Source organism: Protomyctophum parallelum (assembly GCF_964188405.1).
Source record: "Protomyctophum parallelum genome assembly, chromosome: 12".
NCBI lineage: Eukaryota > Metazoa > Chordata > Actinopteri > Myctophiformes > Myctophidae > Protomyctophum > Protomyctophum parallelum.
Window position 1 is genome coordinate 43,944,944 of NC_139712.1, and position 14,214 is coordinate 43,959,157.

The 14,214-nt window shown below is 35.9% G+C and overlaps 1 protein-coding gene across 1 annotated transcript in view; it reads right to left on the reverse strand.

Moving 5' to 3' along the window:
- Window positions 1–272: 272 nt before the first annotated feature.
- LOC310868127 (uncharacterized protein) overlaps window positions 273–14,214 on the reverse strand; it is a gene marked incomplete at its 3' end in the record, with an annotated part of 119,153 nt that continues 105,211 nt past the window's right edge. The window contains exon 10 of the mRNA XM_083778388.1: window positions 273–518. Within this exon, the coding sequence (XP_083634514.1) occupies window positions 273–518 (246 nt within the window). The remainder of the gene's footprint in view (window positions 519–14,214) is intronic.

The window sequence follows — 14,214 nt, forward strand, 5'->3', positions numbered from 1 at the left end:
TGCAAGGGTCTGCATCTGACAGGTCACATGTCGGACCGCAGGCCAGGAGGGTCTGCGTCGGCCCAGCGGGGGGGCTAGGAGACCAGATGCAAGTGTGCCATTTGAACAACGTCCCATGTTCAGATTATCCAGATCCTGAACTCATGATAGGAATAGGATCCTAGTCACATTGTGACGAAGAACTATTTTTGCTCAGACTTTTATGAGACAAGCGTCTTGGGTCAAGGATGTGCGCGAGATTTGTTCGCGCGCATCTTTTTATGGATATATCATCAACGCACGGCCTCAGGGGCACATATATGCGCGCTATCTGATATGGATTCGGTACGGGACAATTGTGCGCGGTTGCCAGTATGAAGAACTGTTGGCTCTGGACCATGAACACTCTCGGTTCCAGTGACATGGATTAGGGTCGTGAGGTGGATTATTGTACGCTCTTGAACATTTTCTAGTAATGTCAGGGTCTTGGGCGATTGGAACATTGTCTTGTCAGGGTCCTGGACGTTTGGAATAGGGTCCTGGACGTTTGGAATATTTTATTGTAATGTTTCGGTTCTTGGACGGTTTGCAACATTTTCTTTTGATTGGATTAATGACTGGTGGTTGCTTGGTTCTTGTGTCTCAATGTAAAACATGTGTTTCTTTGCTGTTATTATACACTGTCCCTACATGACACTCACACAGGGCCTCCGGAGATAAGGAAGGCAGGCAAGATCAAGTGTAGAGTGGTGTTGAGCGGTATAAAAGAGTGGTGAGAAATGTCAGTTATAAATGTCAGAAATGTCAATTAGTAAGGCTATTGTTTGCCTTGGGTAAAGGTAGGCTATAGTGGTAGTCCTGCCTGAGTTTAGTCTAGTTCTGCTGAGTTGTGATGCCAGACATGATGTACTTTCATTCCAGACAGAGCAACAACATGGCCTGATAAGACATGACTGAGGAGTCATAACATACTGCTCAGAGAGCGTTGAGCTAATCAAGAATAGATTAGAAGAGACTGATCCGGGAAGTGAAAGTAGTCACAAGTTAATATTGGTAAGGTTAAATGATCAGTGATCTGAAAATATATTACATTGAGTGATATTAAGTGTATATTTTAATGTACCCTTTTCCTATCCTCACATTCCATCTTCCTTGTTCCAGTCCCAAAACTTTCCTTAGTATTTTCAAATTGTGTATATGTTGTATAGATATTATATATTGTATAGATATATTGTTGATTTCTTCCCCTCTGGTCTTCCTGTGTTTCTGCTATCTATATCTATCTCTACACCTATGTCTGTGTTTCGTGTAGGTGGCGTGCGCGTGCTTGCTCAGAGATTGATCAATGATTATTGATTAAGTAAAGAGATCATATTAAAATGATACGAGAGGCTTGATACAATTTCCCTGGCGGAGCCCAGGTTTTTCGGTATCAATACGTGATTGTACACTTTTCCGCACTATAACCACAGCATTTGATTGATTGATGATTGATTGATGTCCTTTTTAAGGACATAAGAGTGGACTGTTGTAATAACATATCCAACAGGCTGTGTACTGATAACAGGTACTTGTACGTGAATATGCAATGTACTTATATATGTGTATGGATATATGTGTATGGTGCACTGAACTGTAACATACTTTATGAGCTGCTAGGGCACGCTGAAGGCCGCATGCTGGCAGGCAGGGATTGTGATGTCTAGTCAGTGACGTCAGTAGGACATGAAGTATCCAAGCTATATATGATCCTGTAAGTGTAATAAACCTTGTGAGTGAATTGATGTGACCCAAGTCTCCGTGTCATGTTAATCGCGCTCTCCCGAGCAGGCCTGCCCGTATGTCTGTCCGAACCATGGAAATGTCAACCGGGTCGTCACACACCAGAACCAGACGAGGGTCTGAGTACTTAGATTAGAATCATAACACAGAGGACCGTTAAAACAGCAGCTAAAATCATCGGCAGCACAGAATTACCCAGTCTCCATAACATCTACACCGCTCGTTGTATGAAAAAAGCCCACAACATCATGGAAGACACCAGCCACCCCGCAAATACCCTGTTCAAACTACTCCCTTCCAAAAAACGCTACCAGAGCATCTCGTACCACCCGTCTCAGTAACAGTTTCTACCCCCAGGCAGTCAGGCTGCTGAACAGCTGACCTTGAACTGTATTGCACTGTTTTGTCACTTAATTCACTTGTACTTTTCTTTTCCTGTTTTTTTGTCTTTTTCTTGCACTATAGATGTTGTTTATGTCCTGTGTATGTAAGACTGAGAGTGCTCTGAGCAAAATAATTTTCATTGTATTTATACTCTGTATCTATACACATGACAAATAAACCTGAACCTGAACCTGTTAACCAAGGAAGCACTGCTAAGTGAGGAAATAGAGGTGGAGATTTATATAAGTAAAGCAGAGCCTAAATCAGTGATATGGAAGAAGGTGATGAAAGTATGGCAGCAAAGATGGGATGGAGAAGGAAAAGGAAGGCATTATTACAACAGCCAAAGTAAAGTGGGTGGAAGTAGAAAGAACAGTAATGGATGCAGAAGAGAGGAAGTAATAATAACACGGCTAAAGTTGGGACACAGTGCGTTAAATAAAACATTAAAGGTGATGGGCAGACATCCTACAGGCCTATGTGAACACTGCCAGGAGGAGGAGTCGGTGGAGCATGCCATTATGGATTGTAGACAGTATCAGAGAGAAAGAGAGAGTATGGTGGAAGAGCTGAGAGGGGTGGAAGTTGAATAAATCACTTTTAATAAGTTAATTGGTGCAGCAGAGGATAACACGGGGAGAGGCACAATGATCAGATTTATTAAAGAAACTGGTTTATGGGATAGACTGTAAGTAAGTGAGAGTAACAGAAGGGGGCAGTAATGCAACTATTTGGATGCCAACCGCCATAAAACACCACGGAGAAGAAGAAGAGAATCGGTGGTGGGGGTGGGTCTAACGAACAACCAATCAGCGCCGAGGCCCGTTTCAGCGTCATCACACAGCGCAATAGAGTCACAGACAGAGGAAGGAGGGGAAAGCAACAACAATGGCTACTGCTGGTACAGAAACAGATCTTGATGCTGCTATCGCTGTTTTAGATAGATTAAAAGTAAAGATTACTTTGAAATCTGAACAACATTTAGCTTTGAAGGCATTCATTCAAAAGCGCAATGTTTTTTGTCTTCTTCCCACTGGATTCGGAAAGTCTCTCATCTATCAGCTGGTGCCTCTTGTACTCGAGCAGTTGGGAATGGATAAGAAGATACTGGTTGTCGTTTGTCCATTACTGGACAAATTCAAAAAACGATGGGCTATAACCCATGTTTTTAGAATTTTTCATTTTTTTCAAATCCTCAAAAATTAAGAAAAACGGCGTGCTATAGTATGCAGTACGGTATGGGCTATAGCCCATGGTCAAAAATGGGATAAAAAACGTCTAAAAATAGACGTCTAAAACACGTCTATTTTTAGACGTGTTTTAGACGTCTATTTTTAGACATTTTTATCCCATTTTTAGACGATCGTCTAATAGCCCACACCGTACGGCATACTATAGCACGCTGTTTTTCATCAATTTTGAGGATTTGAAAAAAAAGAAATAACGATGGGCTATAACACATGTTTTTTGAATTTTTAATTTTTTTCAAATCCTCAAAAATGATGAAAGACGGCGTGCTATAGTATGCCGTACGGTATGGGCTATAGCCCATGTTCAAAAATGATGAAAAACAAGGTTAAAAAAATTCAAAAAACGATGGGCTATAACCCATGTTTTTTGAATTTTCAATGTTTTTCAAATCCTCAAAAATGATGAAAAACGGCGTGTTATAGTATGCCGTACGACATGGGCTGTAGCCCATGTTCACAAATTATGAAAAACAAGGTTAAAAAATATATCAAAAATTCAAAAAACGATGGGCCGTACGGTATGGGCTATAGCCCATGTTCAAAAATGATGAAAAACAAGGTTAAAAAAATAAATAATCAAAAAACGATGGGCTATAACCCATGTTTTTTGAATTTTTCATTTTTTTCAAATCCTCAAAAATGAAGAAAAACGGCGTGCTATAGTAGCCTATGCCGTACGGTATGGGCTATAGCCCATGTTCACAAATGATGAAAAACAAGGTTAAAAACAAAATCAAAAATTCAAAAAACGATGGGCTATAACCCATGTTTTTTTAATTTTTAATTTTTTCAAATCCTCAAAAATGATGAAAAACGGCGTGCTATAGTATGCCGTACGGTATGGGCTATAGCCCATGGTCAAAAACAGTGGCGGCCGGTGACATTTGTCCTAGGGAGGGCGCTATAACAAAATCAAGAAAACATGCACTAGGTATCATAGATGAAATATCTACTGAGGGAGCCTGTCTAAGGTTTATTAAATATATCTACTAAGGGAGCCTGTCTAAGGTTTATTAAATATATCTACTAAGGGAGCCTGTCTAAGGTTTATTAAATATATCAAAATGTAACAAAAGGTTCATATAGGGTTAAAGAAACAAACCTGAGACAGAACGACCAGTGCCATAGAAAAAAGTGCAATGGCTCAAAGCCACATGACCTTGCTACAGTGGCTTTAACATTAACAAAAAAATAAACAAAAAGTCCTTATAAAAGAACCCTCAAAGCCATGACTCTGCCACCTTATGGCTTAATTTTTACTTTTTGTACATACATTTGTGATGATTACATCAGGTTTGTCTGGACCCAACTCTTTAATTCTTATTTTTTCTCTCAAATGGTGTTTTCTGCAGTGATTTCACAGTTTTATTTTTCCTCTTATTGTTCCATTATGCAAGTGAATTAAACTATTATTATATTGACTTTACCTGGCTCCATTCATCTGTCTCATCCCTCGTTTCTCTAGCGTATCTTGTTGTGGCTGTGTGTTAAACCCTATGTCAAACTGTGCTGTAATGTGTATGCTGTCCCCAAGTGTTTTGTGGTGTGAATAACATGTCATGGATCGCACATATTTCGCGACCCAGTGGCTTCCTATAGTTTGTATTGAAGACATGTGTACCGCAATGCATTACTCTTCAGTGCTGAGAATCAAGGGCTACAGATAGACGCGCACCAACACGTGACACACACTAACCAATCAGAAACGTCATACAACGTAAATAACATTTGACATTTCATGGAGGCATAATACTAACGTGGCAGCATATTACAACTTTGAATCACTGCCTTTGGTTAGTGGCTACTTATATTATATAATATTTACGTTTCTGGATTGCTAATTTTAAATAAATTACAGGCTGTAGATTTCGTATCTCAGTCATTCTTATTCACGTTTTATTCAGGGGGTGGTTTATTCATGGTGGTGCGGCGCACCAGCGCCCCCTATGGACACACCGCCACTGGTCAAAAATGATGAAAAACAAGGTTAAAAAAAATTCAAAAATTCAAAAAACGATGGGCTATAACCCATGTTTTTAGAAATTTTCATTTTTTTCCACTCCTCAAAAATGAAGAAAAACGGCGTTCTATAGTATGCCGTACGGTATGGGCTATAGCCCATGTTCACAAATGATGAAAAACAAGGTTAAAGAAAAAAAAAAAAACGATGGGCTATAACCCATGTTTTTTGAATTTTATTTTTTTTTCAAATCCTCAAAAGTGATGAAAAACGGCGTGCTATAGTATGCCGTACGGTATGGGCTATAGCCCATGTTCACAAATGATGAAAAACAAGGTTAAAAAAATTCAAAAAGTCAAAAAAAGATGGGCTATAACCCATGTTTTTAGAATTTTTCATTTTTTTCAAATCCTCAAAAATTATGAAAAACGGCGTGCTATAGTATGCCGTACGGTATGGGCTATAGCCCATGTTCACAAATGATGAAAAACAAGGTTAAAAAATATATCAAAAATTAAAAAAACGATGGGCTATAACCCATGTTTTTTTAATTTTCCATTTTTTTCAAATCCTCAAAAATGATGAAAAATGGCGTGTTATAGTATGCCGTACGGTATGGGCTATAGCCCATGGTCAAAAATGGGATAAAAAACGTCTAAAAATAGACGTCTAAAACACGTCTATTTTTAGACGTGTTTTAGACGACTATTTTTAGACGTTTTTATCCCATTTTTAGACGCTCGTCTAATAGCCCATACTGTACGGCATACTATAGCATGCCGTTTTTCATCATTTTTGAGGATTTGAAAAAAATGAAGAAAAAAAAACCGATGGGTTATAGCCCATCGTTTTTTTTTTTTTTTTTTATCCTCAAAAATGTGGAAAAACGGCTTGCTATAGTATGCCGTACAGTATGGGCTATAGCCCATGGTCAAAAATGGGATAAAAAAGGTCAAAAAATAGACGTCTAAAACACGTCTATTTTTAGACGTGTTTTAGACGTCTATTTTTAGACGTTTTATCCCATTTTTAGACGCTCGTCTAATAGCCCATACTGTACGGCATACTATAGCACGCCGTTTTTCATCATTTTTGAGGATTGAAAAAAATGAAGAAAAAAAATACGATGGGTTATAGCCCATCGTTTCTTTAATTTTTTAACTTTTTTTCAAATCCAAAAAAATGATGAAAAACGGCGTGCTATAGTATGCCGTACGGTATGGGCTATAGCCCATGGTAAAAAATGGGATAAAAAACGTCTAAAAATAGACGTCTAAAACACGTCTATTTTTAGACGTGTATTTTTTGACGTTTTTATCTCATTTTTAGACGCTCGTCTAATAGCCCATACTGTACGGCATACTATAGCACGCCGTTTTTCATCATTTTTGAGGATTTGAAAAAAAAAAACGAAAAAAAAAAACGATGGGTTATAGCCCATCGTTTTTTTTATTTTTGATTTTTTTTCAAATCCAAAAAAATGATGAAAAACGGCGTGCTATAGTATGCCGTACGGTATGGGCTATAGCCCATGGTAAAAAATGGGATAAAAAACGTCTAAAAATAGACGTCTAAAACACGTCTATTTTTAGACGTGTTTTAGACGTGTATTTTTTGACGTTTTTATCTCATTTTTAGACGCTCGTCTAATAGCCCATACTGTACGGCATACTATAGCACGCCGTTTTTCATCATTTTTGAGGATTTGAAAAAAAAAAACGAAAAAAAAAAACGATGGGTTATAGCCCATCGTTTTTTTTATTTTTTATTTTTTTTCAAATCCAAAAAAATGATGAAAAACGGCGTGCTATAGTATGCCGTACGGTATGGGCTATAGCCCATGGTAAAACATGGGATAAAAAACGTCTAAAAATAGACGTCTAAAACACGTCTATTTTTAGACGTGTTTTAGACGTCTATTTTTAGACGTTTTTATCTCATTTTTAGACGCTCGTCTAATAGCCCATACTGTACGGCATACTATAGCACGCCGTTTTTCATCATTTTTGAGGATTTGAAAAAAAATGAAGAAAAAAAATACGATGGGTTATAGCCCATCGTTTCTTGAATTTTTTAACTTTTTTTCAAATCCAAAAAAATGATGAAAAACGGCGTGCTATAGTATGCCGTACGGTATGGGCTATAGCCCATGGTAAAAAATGGGATAAAAAACGTCTAAAAATAGACGTCTAAAACACGTCTATTTTTAGACGTGTTTTAGACGTGTATTTTTTGACGTTTTTATCTCATTTTTAGACGCTCGTCTAATAGCCCATACTGTACGGCATACTATAGCACGCCGTTTTTCATCATTTTTGAGGATTTGAAAAAAAAAGAAGAAAAAAAAACCGATGGGTTATAGCCCATCGTTTTTTTTTTTTTTTTTTTTCCTCAAAAATGTGGAAAAACGGCTTGCTATAGTATGCCGTACAGTATGGGCTATAGCCCATGGTCAAAAATGGGATAAAAAAGGTCTAAAAATAGACGTCTAAAACACGTCTATTTTTAGACGTGTTTTAGACGTCTATTTTTAGACGTTTTATCCCATTTTTAGACGCTCGTCTAATAGCCCATACTGTACGGCATACTATAGCACGCCGTTTTTCATCATTTTTGAGGATTTGAAAAAAAATGAAGAAAAAAAATACGATGGGTTATAGCCCATCGTTTCTTGAATTTTTTAACTTTTTTTCAAATCCAAAAAAATGATGAAAAACGGCGTGCTATAGTATGCCGTACGGTATGGGCTATAGCCCATGGTAAAAAATGGGATAAAAAACGTCTAAAAATAGACGTCTAAAACACGTCTATTTTTAGACGTGTTTTAGACGTGTATTTTTTGACGTTTTTATCTCATTTTTAGACGCTCGTCTAATAGCCCATACTGTACGGCATACTATAGCACGCCGTTTTTCATCATTTTTGAGGATTTAAAAAAAAAAAACGAAAAAAAAAAAAAACGATGGGTTATAGCCCATCGTTTTTTTGATTTTTGATTTTTTTTTAATCCTCAAAAATGATGAAAAACGGCTTGCTATAGTATGCCGTACAGTATGGGCTATAGCCCATGGTCAAAAATGGGATAAAAAACGTCTAAAAATAGACGTCTAAAACACGTCTATTTTTAGACGTGTTTTAGACGTGTATTTTTTGACGTTTTTATCTCATTTTTAGACGCTCGTCTAATAGCCCATACTGTACGGCATACTATAGCACGCCGTTTTTTCATCATTTTTGAGGATTTGAAAAAAAAAAAAAAAAAAAAACGATGGGTTATAGCCTATCGTTTTTTTTATTTTTTATTTTTTTTCAAATCCAAAAAAATGATGAAAAACGGCGTGCTATAGTATGCCGTACGGTATGGGCTATAGCCCATGGTAAAAAATGGGATAAAAAACGTCTAAAAATAGACGTCTAAAACACGTCTATTTTTAGACGTGTTTTAGACGTGTATTTTTTGACGTTTTTATCTCATTTTTAGACGCTCGTCTAATAGCCCATACTGTACGGCATACTATAGCACGCCGTTTTTCATCATTTTTGAGGATTTGAAAAAAAAAGAAGAAAAAAAAACCGATGGGTTATAGCCCATCGTTTTTTTTTTTTTTTTTAATCCTCAAAAATGTGGAAAAACGGCTTGCTATAGTATGCCGTACAGTATGGGCTATAGCCCATGGTCAAAAATGGGATAAAAAAGGTCTAAAAATAGACGTCTAAAACACGTCTATTTTTAGACGTGTTTTAGACGTCTATTTTTAGACGTTTTATCCCATTTTTAGACGCTCGTCTAATAGCCCATACTGTACGGCATACTATAGCACGCCGTTTTTCATCATTTTTGAGGATTTGAAAAAAATGAAGAAAAAAAATACGATGGGTTATAGCACATCGTTTCTTGAATTTTGTAACTTTTTTTCAAATCCAAAAAAATGATGAAAAACGGCGTGCTATAGTATGCCGTACGGTATGGGCTATAGCCCATGGTAAAAAATGGGATAAAAAACGTCTAAAAATAGACGTCTAAAACACGTCTATTTTTAGACGTGTTTTAGACGTGTATTTTTTGACGTTTTTATCTCATTTTTAGACGCTCGTCTAATAGCCCATACTGTACGGCATACTATAGCACGCCGTTTTTCATCATTTTTGAGGATTTGAAAAAAAAAAAGAAAAAAAAAACCCGATGGGTTATAGCCCATCGTTTTTTTAATTTTTGATTTTTTTTCAAATCCTCAAAAATGATGAAAAACGGCTTGCTATAGTATGCCGTACAGTATGGGCTATAGCCCATGGTCAAAAATGGGATAAAAAACGTCTAAAAATAGACGTCTAAAACACGTCTATTTTTAGACGTGTTTTAGACGTGTATTTTTTGACGTTTTTATCTCATTTTTAGACGCTCGTCTAATAGCCCATACTGTACGGCATACTATAGCACGCCGTTTTTCATCATTTTTGAGGATTTGAAAAAAAAAAAAAAAAAAAAACGATGGGTTATAGCCCATCGTTTTTTTAATTTTGGATTTTTTTTTAAATCCTCAAAAATGATGAAAAACGGCTTGCTATAGTATGCCGTACAGTATGGGCTATAGCCCATGGTCAAAAATGGGATAAAAAACGTCTAAAAATAGACGTCTAAAACACGTCGTGTTTTAGACGTGTATTTTTTGACGTTTTTATCTCATTTTTAGACGCTCGTCTAATAGCCCATACTGTACGGCATACTATAGCACGCCGTTTTTCATCATTTTTGAGGATTTGAAAAAAAAAAGAAGAAAAAAAAACCGATGGGTTATAGCCCATCGTTTTTTTTTTTTTTTTTATCCTCAAAAATGTGGAAAAACGGCTTGCTATAGTATGCCGTACAGTATGGGCTATAGCCCATGGTCAAAAATGGGATAAAAAAGGTCTAAAAATAGACGTCTAAAACACGTCTATTTTTAGACGTGTTTTAGACGTCTATTTTTAGACGTTTTATCCCATTTTTAGACGCTCGTCTAATAGCCCATACTGTACGGCATACTATAGCACGCCGTTTTTCATCATTTTTGAGGATTTTAAAAAAATGAAGAAAAAAAATACGATGGGTTATAGCCCATCGTTTCTTGAATTTTTTAACTTTTTTTCAAATCCAAAAAAATTATGAAAAACGGCGTGCTATAGTATGCCGTACGGTATGGGCTATAGCCCATGGTAAAAAATGGGATAAAAAACGTCTAAAAATAGACGTCTAAAACACGTCTATTTTTAGACGTGTATTTTTTGACGTTTTTATCTCATTTTTAGACGCTCGTCTAATAGCCCATACTGTACGGCATACTATAGCACGCCGTTTTTCATCATTTTTGAGGATTTGAAAAAAAAAAACGAAAAAAAAAACGATGGGTTATAGCCCATCGTTTTTTTTATTTTTGATTTTTTTTCAAATCCAAAAAAATGATGAAAAACGGCGTGCTATAGTATGCCGTACGGTATGGGCTATAGCCCATGGTAAAAAATGGGATAAAAAACGTCTAAAAATAGACGTCTAAAACACGTCTATTTTTAGACGTGTTTTAGACGTGTATTTTTTGACGTTTTTATCTCATTTTTAGACGCTCGTCTAATAGCCCATACTGTACGGCATACTATAGCACGCCGTTTTTCATCATTTTTGAGGATTTGAAAAAAAAAAACGAAAAAAAAAAACGATGGGTTATAGCCCATCGTTTTTTTTATTTTTTATTTTTTTTCAAATCCAAAAAAATGATGAAAAACGGCGTGCTATAGTATGCCGTACGGTATGGGCTATAGCCCATGGTAAAACATGGGATAAAAAACGTCTAAAAATAGACGTCTAAAACACGTCTATTTTTAGACGTGTTTTAGACGTCTATTTTTAGACGTTTTTATCTCATTTTTAGACGCTCGTCTAATAGCCCATACTGTACGGCATACTATAGCACGCCGTTTTTCATCATTTTTGAGGATTTGAAAAAAAATGAAGAAAAAAAATACGATGGGTTATAGCCCATCGTTTCTTGAATTTTTTAACTTTTTTTCAAATCCAAAAAAATGATGAAAAACGGCGTGCTATAGTATGCCGTACGGTATGGGCTATAGCCCATGGTAAAAAATGGGATAAAAAACGTCTAAAAATAGACGTCTAAAACACGTCTATTTTTAGACGTGTTTTAGACGTGTATTTTTTGACGTTTTTATCTCATTTTTAGACGCTCGTCTAATAGCCCATACTGTACGGCATACTATAGCACGCCGTTTTTCATCATTTTTGAGGATTTGAAAAAAAAAGAAGAAAAAAAAACCGATGGGTTATAGCCCATCGTTTTTTTTTTTTTTTTTTTTCCTCAAAAATGTGGAAAAACGGCTTGCTATAGTATGCCGTACAGTATGGGCTATAGCCCATGGTCAAAAATGGGATAAAAAAGGTCTAAAAATAGACGTCTAAAACACGTCTATTTTTAGACGTGTTTTAGACGTCTATTTTTAGACGTTTTATCCCATTTTTAGACGCTCGTCTAATAGCCCATACTGTACGGCATACTATAGCACGCCGTTTTTCATCATTTTTGAGGATTTGAAAAAAAATGAAGAAAAAAAATACGATGGGTTATAGCCCATCGTTTCTTGAATTTTTTAACTTTTTTTCAAATCCAAAAAAATGATGAAAAACGGCGTGCTATAGTATGCCGTACGGTATGGGCTATAGCCCATGGTAAAAAATGGGATAAAAAACGTCTAAAAATAGACGTCTAAAACACGTCTATTTTTAGACGTGTTTTAGACGTGTATTTTTTGACGTTTTTATCTCATTTTTAGACGCTCGTCTAATAGCCCATACTGTACGGCATACTATAGCACGCCGTTTTTCATCATTTTTGAGGATTTAAAAAAAAAAAACGAAAAAAAAAAAAAACGATGGGTTATAGCCCATCGTTTTTTTGATTTTTGATTTTTTTTTAATCCTCAAAAATGATGAAAAACGGCTTGCTATAGTATGCCGTACAGTATGGGCTATAGCCCATGGTCAAAAATGGGATAAAAAACGTCTAAAAATAGACGTCTAAAACACGTCTATTTTTAGACGTGTTTTAGACGTGTATTTTTTGACGTTTTTATCTCATTTTTAGACGCTCGTCTAATAGCCCATACTGTACGGCATACTATAGCACGCCGTTTTTTCATCATTTTTGAGGATTTGAAAAAAAAAAAAAAAAAAAAACGATGGGTTATAGCCTATCGTTTTTTTTATTTTTTATTTTTTTTCAAATCCAAAAAAATGATGAAAAACGGCGTGCTATAGTATGCCGTACGGTATGGGCTATAGCCCATGGTAAAAAATGGGATAAAAAACGTCTAAAAATAGACGTCTAAAACACGTCTATTTTTAGACGTGTTTTAGACGTGTATTTTTTGACGTTTTTATCTCATTTTTAGACGCTCGTCTAATAGCCCATACTGTACGGCATACTATAGCACGCCGTTTTTCATCATTTTTGAGGATTTGAAAAAAAAAGAAGAAAAAAAAACCGATGGGTTATAGCCCATCGTTTTTTTTTTTTTTTTTAATCCTCAAAAATGTGGAAAAACGGCTTGCTATAGTATGCCGTACAGTATGGGCTATAGCCCATGGTCAAAAATGGGATAAAAAAGGTCTAAAAATAGACGTCTAAAACACGTCTATTTTTAGACGTGTTTTAGACGTCTATTTTTAGACGTTTTATCCCATTTTTAGACGCTCGTCTAATAGCCCATACTGTACGGCATACTATAGCACGCCGTTTTTCATCATTTTTGAGGATTTGAAAAAAATGAAGAAAAAAAATACGATGGGTTATAGCACATCGTTTCTTGAATTTTGTAACTTTTTTTCAAATCCAAAAAAATGATGAAAAACGGCGTGCTATAGTATGCCGTACGGTATGGGCTATAGCCCATGGTAAAAAATGGGATAAAAAACGTCTAAAAATAGACGTCTAAAACACGTCTATTTTTAGACGTGTTTTAGACGTGTATTTTTTGACGTTTTTATCTCATTTTTAGACGCTCGTCTAATAGCCCATACTGTACGGCATACTATAGCACGCCGTTTTTCATCATTTTTGAGGATTTGAAAAAAAAAAAGAAAAAAAAAACCCGATGGGTTATAGCCCATCGTTTTTTTAATTTTTGATTTTTTTTCAAATCCTCAAAAATGATGAAAAACGGCTTGCTATAGTATGCCGTACAGTATGGGCTATAGCCCATGGTCAAAAATGGGATAAAAAACGTCTAAAAATAGACGTCTAAAACACGTCTATTTTTAGACGTGTTTTAGACGTGTATTTTTTGACGTTTTTATCTCATTTTTAGACGCTCGTCTAATAGCCCATACTGTACGGCATACTATAGCACGCCGTTTTTCATCATTTTTGAGGATTTGAAAAAAAAAAAAAAAAAAAAACGATGGGTTATAGCCCATCGTTTTTTTAATTTTGGATTTTTTTTTAAATCCTCAAAAATGATGAAAAACGGCTTGCTATAGTATGCCGTACAGTATGGGCTATAGCCCATGGTCAAAAATGGGATAAAAAACGTCTAAAAATAGACGTCTAAAACACGTCGTGTTTTAGACGTGTATTTTTTGACGTTTTTATCTCATTTTTAGACGCTCGTCTAATAGCCCATACTGTACGGCATACTATAGCACGCCGTTTTTCATCATTTTTGAGGATTTGAAAAAAAAAAGAAGAAAAAAAAACCGATGGGTTATAGCCCATCGTTTTTTTTTTTTTTTTTATCCTCAAAAATGTGGAAAAACGGCTTGCTATAGTATGCCGTACAGTATGGGCTATAGCCCATGGTCAAAAATGGGATAAA